Source organism: Fusarium oxysporum, chromosome 6, assembly GCF_000149955.1.
Source record: "Fusarium oxysporum f. sp. lycopersici 4287 chromosome 6, whole genome shotgun sequence".
NCBI lineage: Eukaryota > Fungi > Ascomycota > Sordariomycetes > Hypocreales > Nectriaceae > Fusarium > Fusarium oxysporum.
The window spans coordinates 3,862,421-3,875,605 of NC_030991.1; the positions used below are offsets into that span (position 1 = coordinate 3,862,421).

A 13,185-nucleotide genomic window follows, 5' to 3' on the forward strand; every position below is an offset into this window, starting at 1 on the left:
CAACCGAAAGAGGCCGACGGAGTACGTTCCTAATGCGCTGCAGGCCTGTGCTAAAAGAGCTAAGGCATGTGGAGAAGCGAACGTACTCAACTGCAGGGGAAAGCGAGACATGCCCAACAACCACTGCTCTTATCTAGCACCAACCGATGCCGCTTCCCCACGGCAGTGTTCGCCTGAACTCCTGAATTTTCCGCAGTAGGTACGACGCCATGGGCATTATAAACCGTAAAGACTCCACTCTGGTGGAGCCACGTGACGGAGTCGGTCGAACCGGGTTGAGATCAGGTGTAAGAGGCAGATTGGCATTCTGGCCTTTGATTTTATTGTTCCAAGAAGGACAGTCGTCACTTTTTTTCTTCGAGTCAGGCCAATTCCGAGCCACACTGCTTGCACTGACCGTGGTTTTGATGCCTCTGAACAACCTTAATAGACCTTGACCGCAGTTTACCATATGCATTCACCATTTGCAGTGTTCAACAACCGAGACTTCACAACATAAACCACACCCTCGTCAAGCAGCAAGTCGCATCAGTTCAGGCTCCGGTCGTTATCTGCAGCCCTTCCGTTAAGACTCAATCATCCCTAAAGCTATCGGAGCTCTGGCTCTCGCTCTGGATCCAAATCAAATTCTGTCCGATTCAGGTCAATCCCAGGCCTTAACCCCAGTTTGTCAGATCCAGCTCCCACTCTGCGATGACCAATTGACGAGACTGGTATACCTTCAAAAAACTGCCGCTTATCCACTGACCGAATAGTTTGGTAAGCTTGGTATCATCCACAGATGTTTCACGGGGTGCGCTTACATCATACTTATCACCAATTACGACCCCTCTCCAAGCCTTCGCCTGCCCATATACCGCCTCAACCTTCAATGTCCACGTCTGGTCCTAGCCCGGCTGACTGGTGTCCAACTCTCGCTATTCACGGAATTGGCCTTCAATCTTTAGCCTTTGCCTCAACATCCCTAGCTAACGCGGATGTCAAAGACGCGTCGACGCCCGTGGATGGAGAGAAGCCTCCAAAGAATAAGCAAAAGCGCAACAAGCTGACTCTCTCATGCCATGAATGCGTCGAGCGCAAGACCAAGATAGGACATCATTACCTCTTACTTGGTTTCTCATGTTGTATCGTGCTTACATCACATCTTGATCATCCCTATTCACGATTCCATACAAGATGAGCCCACTCTACCTTTATATTCTGGCACATTATGAAATTTGATCAAGAAATGTCTGAGAATGACAAATCAATACCTCGACTTTCCTTCTGTTTGCGAGAATGGGCTTGGTCGGCTGGATAACCTACTGACGTATTCAAAGTGTGATAGAGACCGACCTCGTTGTCATGCTTGTATGTTCAGTCGCAGCCTGTCCTGTTAATTTTATCTTAACCTCAGCCAGGCGTAAAACGGCAAACTGACTGCCGATATACACATGTCGCCAACCTTCTCAAGTATGATACCTCCCGAATGAGCAACTGTTTGCTGTGATTTAACAATCAAGTAGGGAGACCACTGGATCCGCCTCCAATGGCTGCCGCATTACGACAACCTCTAAGAAGAAGTATGGTTCCAATGGAAAGCCCCGTATTCCAAATATTGCAGATAGAGGCATGTTGAGTGATCTTAGGGCCTCCTCGCACGGCGCCGATGCGCTTTCTATTGGTCTTCTGTCCAACGTACCTTACTCTTCGCCTTCTGCAAGCAACGTTTTTGGTATTGGATCCGAGCACCCTTTTGTCAACTACTGGACTGGTGAAGGGGGCTTACATGACCCTATTTCAGTGCTTCCAGAGAAAATCCAAGCCGATATACTACTCAGCCGTTACTTTGAATGTGTTGACCCTGTGTATCCGGTGATACATCGCCAGACATTCTATGCAGACTACGAATATTTCTGGCAATTAAAGCAGCAAGAAAAGACCAGCAGCACAGATCCAACCTTCGTTGCATTGATATTTGCCATGCTAGCCTTGGGCACACAGTTTGTCACATCGACAACACCTTTCCAAGAACGGAAGCTGACAGCAGAGTTCTATGCTTCGGCCAGCAGCCAGTCTCTGCGTATTGCTACGTATCTTAGCAGTGCATCATTGCGGTCAATCCAGGCCATGGTATTATTAGCCTACTTCCTGGTCAACAACAACCACACATCGGATGCTTGGGCGTTTTCAGGCATTTCGATACGGCAAGCTCATGCTATGGGTCTACATAGAGATCCAACTATTGGTGTGTGCCTGTTGCTTGTTGGTGTCTCTTCTTTTACTGATCCTGGTAGTAACTCCGGATGCCAACTTGTTCGAGAAGCAGCAGCGACGCAAGATCTGGCAAGCTGTCCTCCTCCAAGGTACATCACTGGCCGTCATACTCTCGCTGCCGCCTCCAGCGACACATACGGATATTTCCGTGGAAAATCCACTAGATGATAGTTCGTCGATTGCACAAAGCGATTTCGCAGATGCAGCGTATATTCGAGGCTGCTGGACTCTCGCCAACTTGGTCCAGGAGACAATCTGCTCGCCAAGGTCGTTAGAGCTGCCAATTTGCACCACAGTAAGACAGAGATCGAAGTTGATTGCCGATTTCCGAGCTGTCTACCAATCGTTTCCTGATGTCTTCAGGTCTTGGGATCCTGATCGCATCACGGCAATGGCGAAAACAAATAAGAGGGTGGTTCGTCAGACTTTGTTCCTGACCAACAACTACTTCCATAATCTGATGCTCGTTTATGCTTCTGAGAGCCCTGATGTTCCTGCCAATATTCATGCGACCCTGGATGCAGCACACGACGCGATCACAGCCTTCTTCACTTTCTTCTCCCTTTTTGAAATCGAAGCGTGTGCTTGGTGGGGATTCAACCACCGAGCATTCTTGGAGGCTCTGTGTATCGGTAATGTGCTGAGCGAGACTGCTCTAGAGCCAGAAGATAGAAACAAGGTGACAGAAGGCCCTCTCCTTGTCAGGGCAAAAGCCGATATCAGTGCGTGTTCATGCCTTGCTGGCTCCGGCCTGTTTGCTCACAAGTTGTTAACAGTACGCATGATTCAGATCATGAAGGTTATGGGCGAAGACTCCGAGGTCGCAAGACAGCGAGTGCGAATTTTGAGTGACTTTCTGGTGTGAATGAGGCGAAGTTTTCCCAACTAGAATAAGCACAAATGCAGTTCCGACGACTTTGCGACCTGAGTGAGGGTAAGCCAGTGGTATGGAAAAAACAGGCGGTAATTGGAGATTTAGGTTGTCGGAATTCAACCTTGGCTATGAGTCTTAACTCTTCACAAGCGCAAGGCCCGCGTACAAGGGCTGAACCTTCTCTCACGACAATGGATTCCCGCAGGCGGGGCCCTCATGACTACAAGAAGCGAATTCGAAATCTTTATAGGAGGTTTCGGAGTTCAAGAGTTTCAGACTAAGCACGAATCATCACACGTTCGATCCACAGACGACACGGAGTCAAGCTTTCCTGCAGCCACCCGATGATGATAATGAGTATTAAAACGACCTGAGTATATAGACTACCACAGGTATGCCTAGCCTTTCACTCCAGGAGATGAGGCCTAGCTTGTTATAAACCAAATATAAATAGCAAATTGCATGCACACTGGCCAATGCATTCAATTGGGCCCGGAAGCTTCTTTCTTTGCAGACTTAGATAAAACCTTTGCCTTCAGTTTCCTCCTGACTCCTCTCTAGAAAAGCGTCATAGGTTTCCTTGTGCTTCGATGTTAAGAAAACATGATGGTTGGGATGTCGCCGAAGCAAGCATTTTATCTTCTGACTAGTGTTATTGATCCAGTATTATGCCGTCGACAGCCTCTCGCAGGTTGATCATATACTTCAGGCCGCTCGCGAGGTTGCAGAGCTTGGAGATGGAGACGTGGCCACTGTCCTTGCCGAACTCAAGCCCTTTTGTCGACTCATCTCTTCCAGCAAAGGATCTGACAAGCCTTTCTCCACCCACTTTGGTGTCAGCACAGAAGTAGCGTTCAAGATCATCGAGAAAGCTAAAAGTGATGGCCTCACTTTTGTTGGCCTTTCAGGCTATCGCGGCACTCAGAACCTCGCCAAAGACGCGTTTGTTCAGTTTTCCAAGCTCTTCCGGGATGTCAAAGGAGAACTTGGTATCAAGATGAAGCTTGCCAATATAGGTGGAGGGTGGGCCGGTATCTCGACCAAGGATGCCCCTTCCTTCACTGATTACAACAAGACTACCATGGATGATTTCTCTTCGGCCTTTGCGGATTGGGATGGCAAGTTGACCATGACGACGGAGCCCGGGCGTGCCCTTATCTCCAAGGCGGGATGGCTGCAAATCCATGTCATCAACATCTCCCAGCCAAGTTTGAACACTGATCTGAGTACTAATCCGAGTCGCGTCTATCTCTCTGCCGGTACACATCACGGATTGAAAGAAGGTAGCAAGATTTCGTTCGAGTGGCATACATGCCATCCTCCTGGAACAACGGGGCCTTGCGTTCTCTACGGGCCAACCTGTGATAGTGACGACATTATCCTGGGAAAGGATGCAAATGGCAACGAGAAGATATACGGCCCCGCTGCCTACGGGCCCAGCTACTGCACCTCTTTCAACAGTGTTCCTCCCCCAAAGGTTATCTACGTCAACTACGAGCAAAGTATGATCGATCGTTACCTGATCTCATCCATTCCTGGGATCATGAGACTATTAACAGCGCTGGCGAAAGAGTATAAGAGAGTGGCTCGTCAGAGTCTATGCCTGATGAACAACTAATGTCAAAGCGTGATGCCTCTGAATGCTTCCGAGAGTCCTGATGTTTCTGGGTATCAAGGATCGTGGGACATCGGAAGTAGCACACAATGTCAGCATGGCTTTCATCCTTCTGTTCTGGGGACTGCAGAGCTTCGCTCACGAAACCTAAGTGGTCACATAAAATGTATTCAAACGAAACATAGCAAGGCTTATGGCTCGAATTGTCAGGGTTCGCGCGAACTAAGATTCCAATTTGCGGATATAACGTCAGTAAAGTCTCGAGGCCAACCATGTCGACTCGTTGTAATCCCAAATGATTGAGAGGCTTGAAACGATGAGTGCTTGTGACTGAGCCCAAGTAGCGTCTATCACTCATGAAAGACGACCGCAATCGCGGTTAAAAGACTAGGGAATTCGTTTGACTGGAAAAGTGCTTTTATTATACTTAGTCTGACTGAAAGTTACACTTTAAAGGCAATAGAAACCTGCCTTTTTACAAATACACGGGAAACCCATTGCCAGTTGCTGGTCTTCTTTCATGCTAGCAGACAGAAACGAATAAAGCACAACTGATGTTATCTATTTACTTACGGGAAACCTCTATCAGATCTTATCTTCAAAGACTCCAAGAGCTACAAATGGAATCCCCTCATAACAATGGTATCACCACACGGATGACTGAGTGGTGTGAGAAAGAGAAAATAGGGGTTGATTTGAAAGCCTTGGGCTCATGCTCTTGTGGTATGTATGCCTCAATAGCCTCTAGTGTAATAGAACATGCTTCTTTCAATACATTTCATTGCCACTCGCAGACGACGAAACTCATTTCACCAACTGTTGATGGGAATAGCCTCGACCGGGCAATTGTTCAGAAACAATGGAATTCCATAGACTATTGAGTTGCTCGCTATCATCCAGGTCAGTTCCAAATTCCGTCACAATTCTTCTTTGGTGTTACACTTACGGGTCCCTTTTGTCCAACTTAATGCCCCTTTCTCTACAAAAGAAGTGAAAGCGTCGCATTGTGCGTGCTCGTGGAAAAGATGCCATAACATCGCCTCGAGGCTTGCCATCCGCAGCAAGCTTTCCGGCATCCTTTTTCATAACGATGTGAACGCGAAGTGCTTCGATATTCCATTTCATCTCCTCAATCTCTGCGAGGTTGACATGGAAATCGATCTCACATCTTTGAGTGCTTGGTGTTGGAAACATTGTATCTGACCAACCCAGGTCCAGTACTGTGTGACATTGACATGACTGGTATATAACCGAGTCTTGACTACAGCAAGCCGCCAATCGTACTTAGTGATGCTGCCTCCGCTGCATGAATCTGTGTCGGACCAACCCTCGAAGTGAGATTCGTCATGTACGGGGCTTCCATATGTAGGTGTTGAATGTTGGAGGGTTCACCCTCAACTTCAGGATTAAGGTTCAGGATTAAAGTTTGACGCCCTAAACTTAGATCGTAGGACTTTCATCTAGGACTTTCTAGGACTCAAGTCCTAGAAGGAACCAGTCGAAGATATATGGTCTCAATAGTCCTTCGATTGCGACAAAATCAAGAAATATACACGATACACCTTAATATCTGACACATAAGTTCAAGCTCTATTCATACAGAAACAACCTGATTCTTCTCATTACTTAGGGTAATCCCGGAATCTAGCCTGCATACAAAAAGACCTTATATTAAGCCACTATCCTCATCAATGAAGCTCTTGTTCTTATCGTCACCCTGGCCATCCTCTTGACGACTGTCTCCGCGGGTCCTGCCCCAAACACGCTGTTGCAGGCGACGATTGATGCCGGGACTGTAGCTCCGACGGTAGCACCCCATGTTTTACCCGGCTGCACCGTAGCAAGCCATAACAACACCAGCGCAACCGGCTTGACAGTCGCCGTATGCGACAGGACCCGCGGCTTGTGCCAAAGTAGCCTTGTTGGCCCCTACACCATGAAGAAATTCGGAACGGAGCAGCACTTTGGTTTCGAGATTAAATTATCAAGCGGAATGTTTTGTGGTATAGGCACTACCGATCATTATGTTGATGAAAAGATTATAATCTAGACAATTCATGGATAATGGCCAAGTTTAGAGCACATGGGGATTTGATAACTGCAGGTCTACTGAGGTCTTTTCCATTATTTAGAACAGTAATGGTTGTCTTTGAACCACGATAGCATTAGTCATGAATTTTCGACTGGCTTGCAGAGGTTTCATCTCAGGTATCTGTCATCTACTAGCTTATAGACATGATTGTACATGGATAAGTTTGAATAATAACGAGACTGCTCGGCAGGCGATTTGAGAAACAGCTCTAGGTCGACTCTTTAATCTCGTATCTATTGGGTTTGTTACTCTAAATAAGTTATCTAATCTTCTCATTTTGAGGCCATATCGTTCCGACATATCCAGTATGAATCGTGGCCAGATGTTTTCCCAAGTGGGGTTTGGGGGGTGCAGATCCACAGACGGCATCATGACGATTATATTCACGTGCGGCGATTAGTTTATCGCTTGCAGGATGCGCATTACTTTCATTGTTGGCTATTTGCCCACGTCATACCATATCATGTACGCAATCTGCACATTCTGATTGCTTGATTAGCAGCTTGAACGGCTCACGCATCGTGCGCCAGAACCAGAATCATGGTCACTAGGATCTACATAACGCAGGGTTGAAAAATAATAGTGGAAGGTTTGGGGACAGTGGCGAGCAGGGGCGTTCAAATCACGTCACAGTAACTCGGCTGTCGGTCAACCCGCTTCCGGGCATAGCCACTAACCGGAATAGCAGTCACCCAACACCCCGCTTCGCTCCTTCTCATTCAATCTCCTTCGACGTCTTACGGATCGCTTTGCTTCAATATCTTGCTTGGATTCCCAGCTCAGCCATTCAATACCATGTCTAGTGGGAACAGAGGCGGTGGATATCATGGAGGCCGGGGAAGAGGCGGAGGAAGAGGTGGCCAGGGCAATTATGGACCTCGGGGGGGCAGCGGTAGTTTCCGAGGCGATACGGGCGGAAGTAGAGGACGAGCTGGAGGTGGAAGAGGAGGGTATAGAAGGCCGACTGGCGGTGGTCAACAAACTATCCAGGTCTTTCCGTAAGGACCATACGGAGCAAAGTTATGGTCGTACCAAATGCTAATTTTGTCGATACTATAGCAACTCCCAAGGCCAGAATTCCCAGGTTGCAAAGGTCGAAGATGCATTGCACCTAGCGACAAAGAACAAGTTCGATCTTGATAGCCTGAAGCTAACCGAAGGCTTTCCCAGTCGTCCGGGATATGGTACCCGGGGCATCAAGGTTCAACTCACGGCAAACTACGTCGAATTATTGCCGCCGTCGAACTTGACCTTGCATCGATACGATATCCAGATCAGCCCTGTAGCTGTCGGTAAGAAACATTTCCGGGTTGTGCAGCTACTACTCCAGGCGCCGGAATTTGCAGCCCAACAGGGCGACATTGCAACAGATTTCAGGTTTACTCTTGTCTCCAAAACTAAGTTTTCGCAGGACGAGGTCCTCGTTGAGGTCCCCTATCGCTCAGAAGGTGAAGACGAACCGACTGCTAGGGCTACCATATACAAGGTTCGCGTCCAATATACGAAAACTTTAAATGTCGGCGAGTTGGTCAACTACCTGAACTCAACGAGCCTCAGCCAGTCATTGGTAGATAAGCAGGAGTTGACGCAGGCTCTGAATATCTTCCTGAACCACTATGCCAAATCCGCAAAGAACCTCGTCACAATTGGATCGACAAAGAGCTTTTCTCTCAGCAGTGACGCAGCAAGAGGAGACATCGGCTCCGGTTTGGAAATCATTCGAGGCTTCTTTTCGAGTGTGCGCGTAGCGACTTGTCGCATTCTCGTCAATATCAACGTGAGCCATGGAGCGTTTTACCATGCTGTTCCTTTACCGGAGCTCATGAAAAGTTACGGACTTCACAACACCGTCATGTTGGAACGATTTCTCAAATTGGTTCGCATACAGACTACGCATCTTCCCGAGAAGCGTAACAAAGCCAACGAAGTTGTTCCCCGCGTCAAGACTATCTTCGGGCTTGCTAGGAAGGACGATGGACATGGTTTGGCCCACCCACCGCGCGTTAGACAGCACGGGGCAGGTGCCAAAGATGTGGAGTTCTGGCTCGATGGTGAAGCCAGCTCCTCTAGTGCACCTAAGCCGGTAGCCAAGGGAGGCGCGAAGGGGAAGGGCAAAGGGAAGGGTAAGGCCCAGGCAGAGAGCTCAGCAGCTTCTACCTCTGGGAGGTATATCACTGTGTTTGACTTTTTCAGAATAAGTGTGTCATTTTCACTATCCATCACTCGATACAGCATCACTGACTGTGACGCAGCATACAATCGAGTTCTGCAAGATACCCAACTTCCGTTGGTTAACTGTGGCAACCGGGACAATCCGATGTATCTCCCAGCAGAGGTCTGCGTTGTCCTCCCGGGTCAGCCCTCCAAGTCGAAGCTCAACGGCAGCCAAGCGCAGCAGATGATTCGCCACGCTGTTCGAAAGCCGTGGGAAAACGCGAACTCGATTTATAGTGAGGGTGTGCAGACTGCTGGTCTAGATGAGAACACCAATGTACTTTTGGTACGTTTTCGCTTCAATTTTGTATATTACATACTAACACCGTTCAGCGTTCTTTTGGCCTGAAAATCACACCGGGACTCATCAAAGTCCCAGGTCGCATCCTTTTTGGTCCAAAGGTTATCTACAAGAACAACAAGGCCGCTGATCTCCGCTTAGGTAGTTGGAACATGTCGGATATTAGATTTAACATTGGCGCGTCACTTGCTAAATGGTCATACCTGATGATCTCTATTCCTGGGATACGCGACTCTTTCGACCAGCAAAGCTCGCGGGCCGTTATGAATGAGTTCCATGCCGCCCTACAGAAAATTGGCGTCAACGCAGCTCAACCGTTTCCAGGTCAACGCCTCCAACTTCAACATCCAGACGATCCCGCGCTCGGCTCAACTTTACAACGTGCCGCTGGAGCTTTAGATCTGCTTTTCATCATCCTTCCCGGAGCAAACATACCATTATACAAGCGCATCAAGACGATCGCCGACAAGAATTATGGTATCCACACTATCTGCTCGGTGGGTTCCAAACTAGCGAAAGACCGCGGTCGCGAGCAATATATGGCCAATGTCGCTTTGAAGTTCAATCTCAAGCTTGGCGGTATCAATCAGATCGTGGAGAACAAGAATCTCGGCGTTATCGACCAGGACAAGACAATGGTTGTCGGCATTGACGTTACGCACCCCTCACCTGGCTCGGCTTCCAACGCGCCTTCTGTCTCTGCAATGGTGGCTTCCATTGACAAGTTCCTAGGTCAATGGCCCGCAACTTTGCGCATACAGCGCGCGAGACAGGAGAATGTGGACGATCTCACACAAATGCTTAAATCTCGCCTTGGCCTCTGGAAGACCAAGGGCAAACACGCCGCTCTCCCGGAGAATATTCTCATCTACCGCGACGGAGTCTCCGAAGGCCAATATGACATGGTTCTCTCGCAAGAGCTTCCTCAACTCCGCCGCGCATGCGAACAGATGTACCCAGCAGCTGACACCAAAAAAGGCCTTCCGCGCTTCACTATCATAGTCTGCGGCAAGCGGCACAAAACAAGATTCTATCCCACTACCGAGCAAGACTGCGATAGGTCTGGCAATACTAAACCTGGTACCGTCGTCGACCGCGGAGTGACTGAGGCGCGGAACTGGGATTTCTTCCTGCAGGCACACGCTGCACTTCAAGGGACCGCACGCCCATGTCACTATTACATCGTGCATGATGAGATATTCCGGCAGATCTATGCGAAGTCGATTCCAGTTCCATTCCAGAGCATTGCCGATATCGTGGAGGATCTCACACACAATATGTGCTACCTGTTGTTGGAAAATCCGGGAATCCCCTTCCCTTCAGGATTCAGACTGTTAGTCTGAAAGTCCTAGATTTAAAGTTCAAAGTCCTAGATACAATCATCTAGAGATATAAACCCGAGAATAACTCTCAGCTCAATAATGAACAACCAAGTTTCATAAAAATACATTTTCACCCAGCACTACTGCGCAATATAAACAACAGGTTATGAGCCCGGGTTAGCAAACACCGGGTTTCTCTTCTGAATCAAAGAACCAAACTTTAACTTCAACTCAAGATGACGTCACGACGAGCCCCACCTTCCACCATGCGAACTCGCAACACAATCAGAGTATCGCCTGCATCCGAATCGTCGCAACCTGGTGCTTCAGGTCAAGACCACACACCATCCTCAATGTATGACAGTACCACGGTCATCTCTGAAAAGAATACTCTTTTCCTTCCGCAAGAGCTCAAGCTAGGCGGCCCCTCCAATTGGGAGCAATATTGCCCAGCTCAGAAGGCCATTCTTCGGATCAATGGCCTCGAAGATGCTGTCTTTGGTGATTACCCTCCCGAGGAACAGCAGACTATGGATCAAAAGATCAGGGCGGCAAAAGCTGCCGTCTCCATCCGAGGTAACTGCACTGGAGAAGCACTCAGTCAACTAGTCGGGATTGAGAATCCCCAGGAGATGTTCAACCTTCTCCAGGCCTATTGTATTGGCACGGGCCCAGTTCTTCTGCAGACAACACTTTACCAGTTCATCCGGATCAAAACAAGCTCTTACGAGACAATTCCACAATTTAATGTCGACTTTGAACGACTCGTCAAACTTCTCCTCGAGCAGAAAGAACCAATCTCAGATACCCTCAAAAAGGTTGTTTATCTGACTGCCTGCGAGAACGAGTACCCTGACTGGACTGCCAGACAGCGCGCTCTCCTACGCTCGGAGCATCCGCCAACACTACGATCAATGCAGCAAGATCTCATTGATGAAAACAGGTCATCAGATGATGATGACAGTCATGGTACTGCCTCCACGTACTGGGCTCACAGTAAAAAGACTGGAAGGAAGGGCCCGGCCGCAAGAAAGCAAGAGGCAAGTGGCCGGAGGAGAGGATCTTCAAAGAACCAGCGAGCCGCGAACAAGTCTAGCCAGGAAACCAATCATCGAGTCGGCAAGAACAAGGAACATACCTGCACGAACTGCAAGAAGAGAGGACATCATGAAAATGATTGTTGGTTCGCCCATAAGGATAAGCGACCCGACTGGGCAGTCCGTCTCGCCAAGGAACTCATGGAGCATGATCTTCAACGCGACAGCACCAAGAATCTCCATATCAAGGAATCAAATCACATGACAGTTGAGCGATCTTTTCTGATTCTTGAAGACAGCGTCTCAGACGAGCTACCTATGGACAATACAGAGACGTGTAAAGTCTCCCTTGATAACATCTCTTCAACCGCAGAATGGCTGTTCGACACAGGTTCATCAGTCCACATCTGCAACGACCAAAGCCTATTCACAGAACTGCAGCCTGCAACCCGAACGGTCCTCGTTACGGGCGGTGGGAAGGTGTACCCATTCGGTAAGGGGACAGTCAAAATTTGCTTCATAAACAAATGGGGTGAGCAGGTCACAATTAACCTCAAAGACACGCTGTTCATCCCTGAGTTTCCGGTAAATGTCATGTCAGGACTCAGGCTATACAAGAACGGCGGCTGGATAGACGGGAACGACATGTACGACCCAACAGGAGATGTCTTTGGTCTCCTCCGCATAGGAAGGGACGGTCTGTACGTGAACACTGAGGTCGGAAAGACTACTGTTTCAAACCAGGCCGTCTCGGAACTCCAGCCAGAACCATGCAATCATCACACTGCTTCATCAAACCAATGCCTGAATGTCGACCTTTGGCACCGAAGACTCGGCCATGTTAACGCATATCAGGTGTCACAGACTGCCAAAATGACCAGAGGAATGTACTGTGACGGCCACCACGACCATCAGCCTTTCAATTACTGCCTCGCCTGCGACATCGCAAAGGCCCTACGATGGACTCCGCGAAATAAACGGAAACGAGCCTCCAGGGCCGGGTTCATTCATGTTGACACCTTCAAAGTCAATCCACCGGGCATTAGAGGCGAACGATGGGGAATGATTGCCACAGATGACAGGCATAGAATGAGATGGGCCTACACGTTCACGAGGAAGGGGATGGCTTCGGAACTTCTAGGCCAGCTCATCTCCAAGATACGAACTCAGTATGGCATCCGAGTGTACGCAATCCAAATGGATGGCGGCTCTGAGCTCTATGGTGCGTCTCTCAAAAACCTCGAGTACACTCACGGCGTCAAGATCATCAAGACGACACCATATACTCCTGAATTTAACGGAGTTGCTGAGCGCTCTAACCGCATCATCTTTGACAAAGTCAGAGCAACCATGGAATCGGAAAGAATCCCGATAGAGCTCTGGCCATTGGTCCTGGAAGATATGGTGCGCAAGACAAACGTGACAGCCACCAGGGCAATTGATGGCCTCACTCCCATGGAAAGCTTTCTCAACG

The 13,185-nt window shown here is 48.7% G+C and overlaps 3 protein-coding genes across 3 annotated transcripts; 2 read left to right on the forward strand and 1 right to left on the reverse strand.

Moving 5' to 3' along the window:
- Positions 1-871: 871 nt before the first annotated feature.
- FOXG_21393 (uncharacterized protein) lies at positions 872-4,748 on the forward strand (the record flags this gene model as incomplete). Its single annotated transcript, XM_018401728.1, has 6 exons — positions 872-1,112; positions 1,401-1,452; positions 1,506-2,227; positions 2,277-2,978; positions 3,033-3,091; positions 3,795-4,748. The coding sequence occupies 6 exons, from the start codon at positions 872-874 to the stop codon at positions 4,746-4,748; spliced, it is 2,730 nt and encodes a 909-aa protein (XP_018253639.1).
- An 801-nt stretch (positions 4,749-5,549) lies between these two features.
- On the reverse strand, positions 5,550-5,939 carry FOXG_21394 (uncharacterized protein; the record flags this gene model as incomplete). The annotated part of the gene is made up of 2 exons (XM_018401729.1): positions 5,550-5,634; positions 5,692-5,939. The coding sequence occupies 2 exons, from the start codon at positions 5,937-5,939 to the stop codon at positions 5,550-5,552; spliced, it is 333 nt and encodes a 110-aa protein (XP_018253640.1).
- Positions 5,940-7,663: 1,724 nt separating this feature from the next.
- Positions 7,664-10,695, forward strand: FOXG_14081 (uncharacterized protein; the record flags this gene model as incomplete). Its single annotated transcript, XM_018394145.1, has 4 exons — positions 7,664-7,835; positions 7,908-9,035; positions 9,090-9,337; positions 9,385-10,695. 4 exons carry the CDS (start codon positions 7,664-7,666, stop codon positions 10,693-10,695), a joined length of 2,859 nt encoding a protein of 952 aa, XP_018253641.1.
- Positions 10,696-13,185: the final 2,490 nt, after the last annotated feature.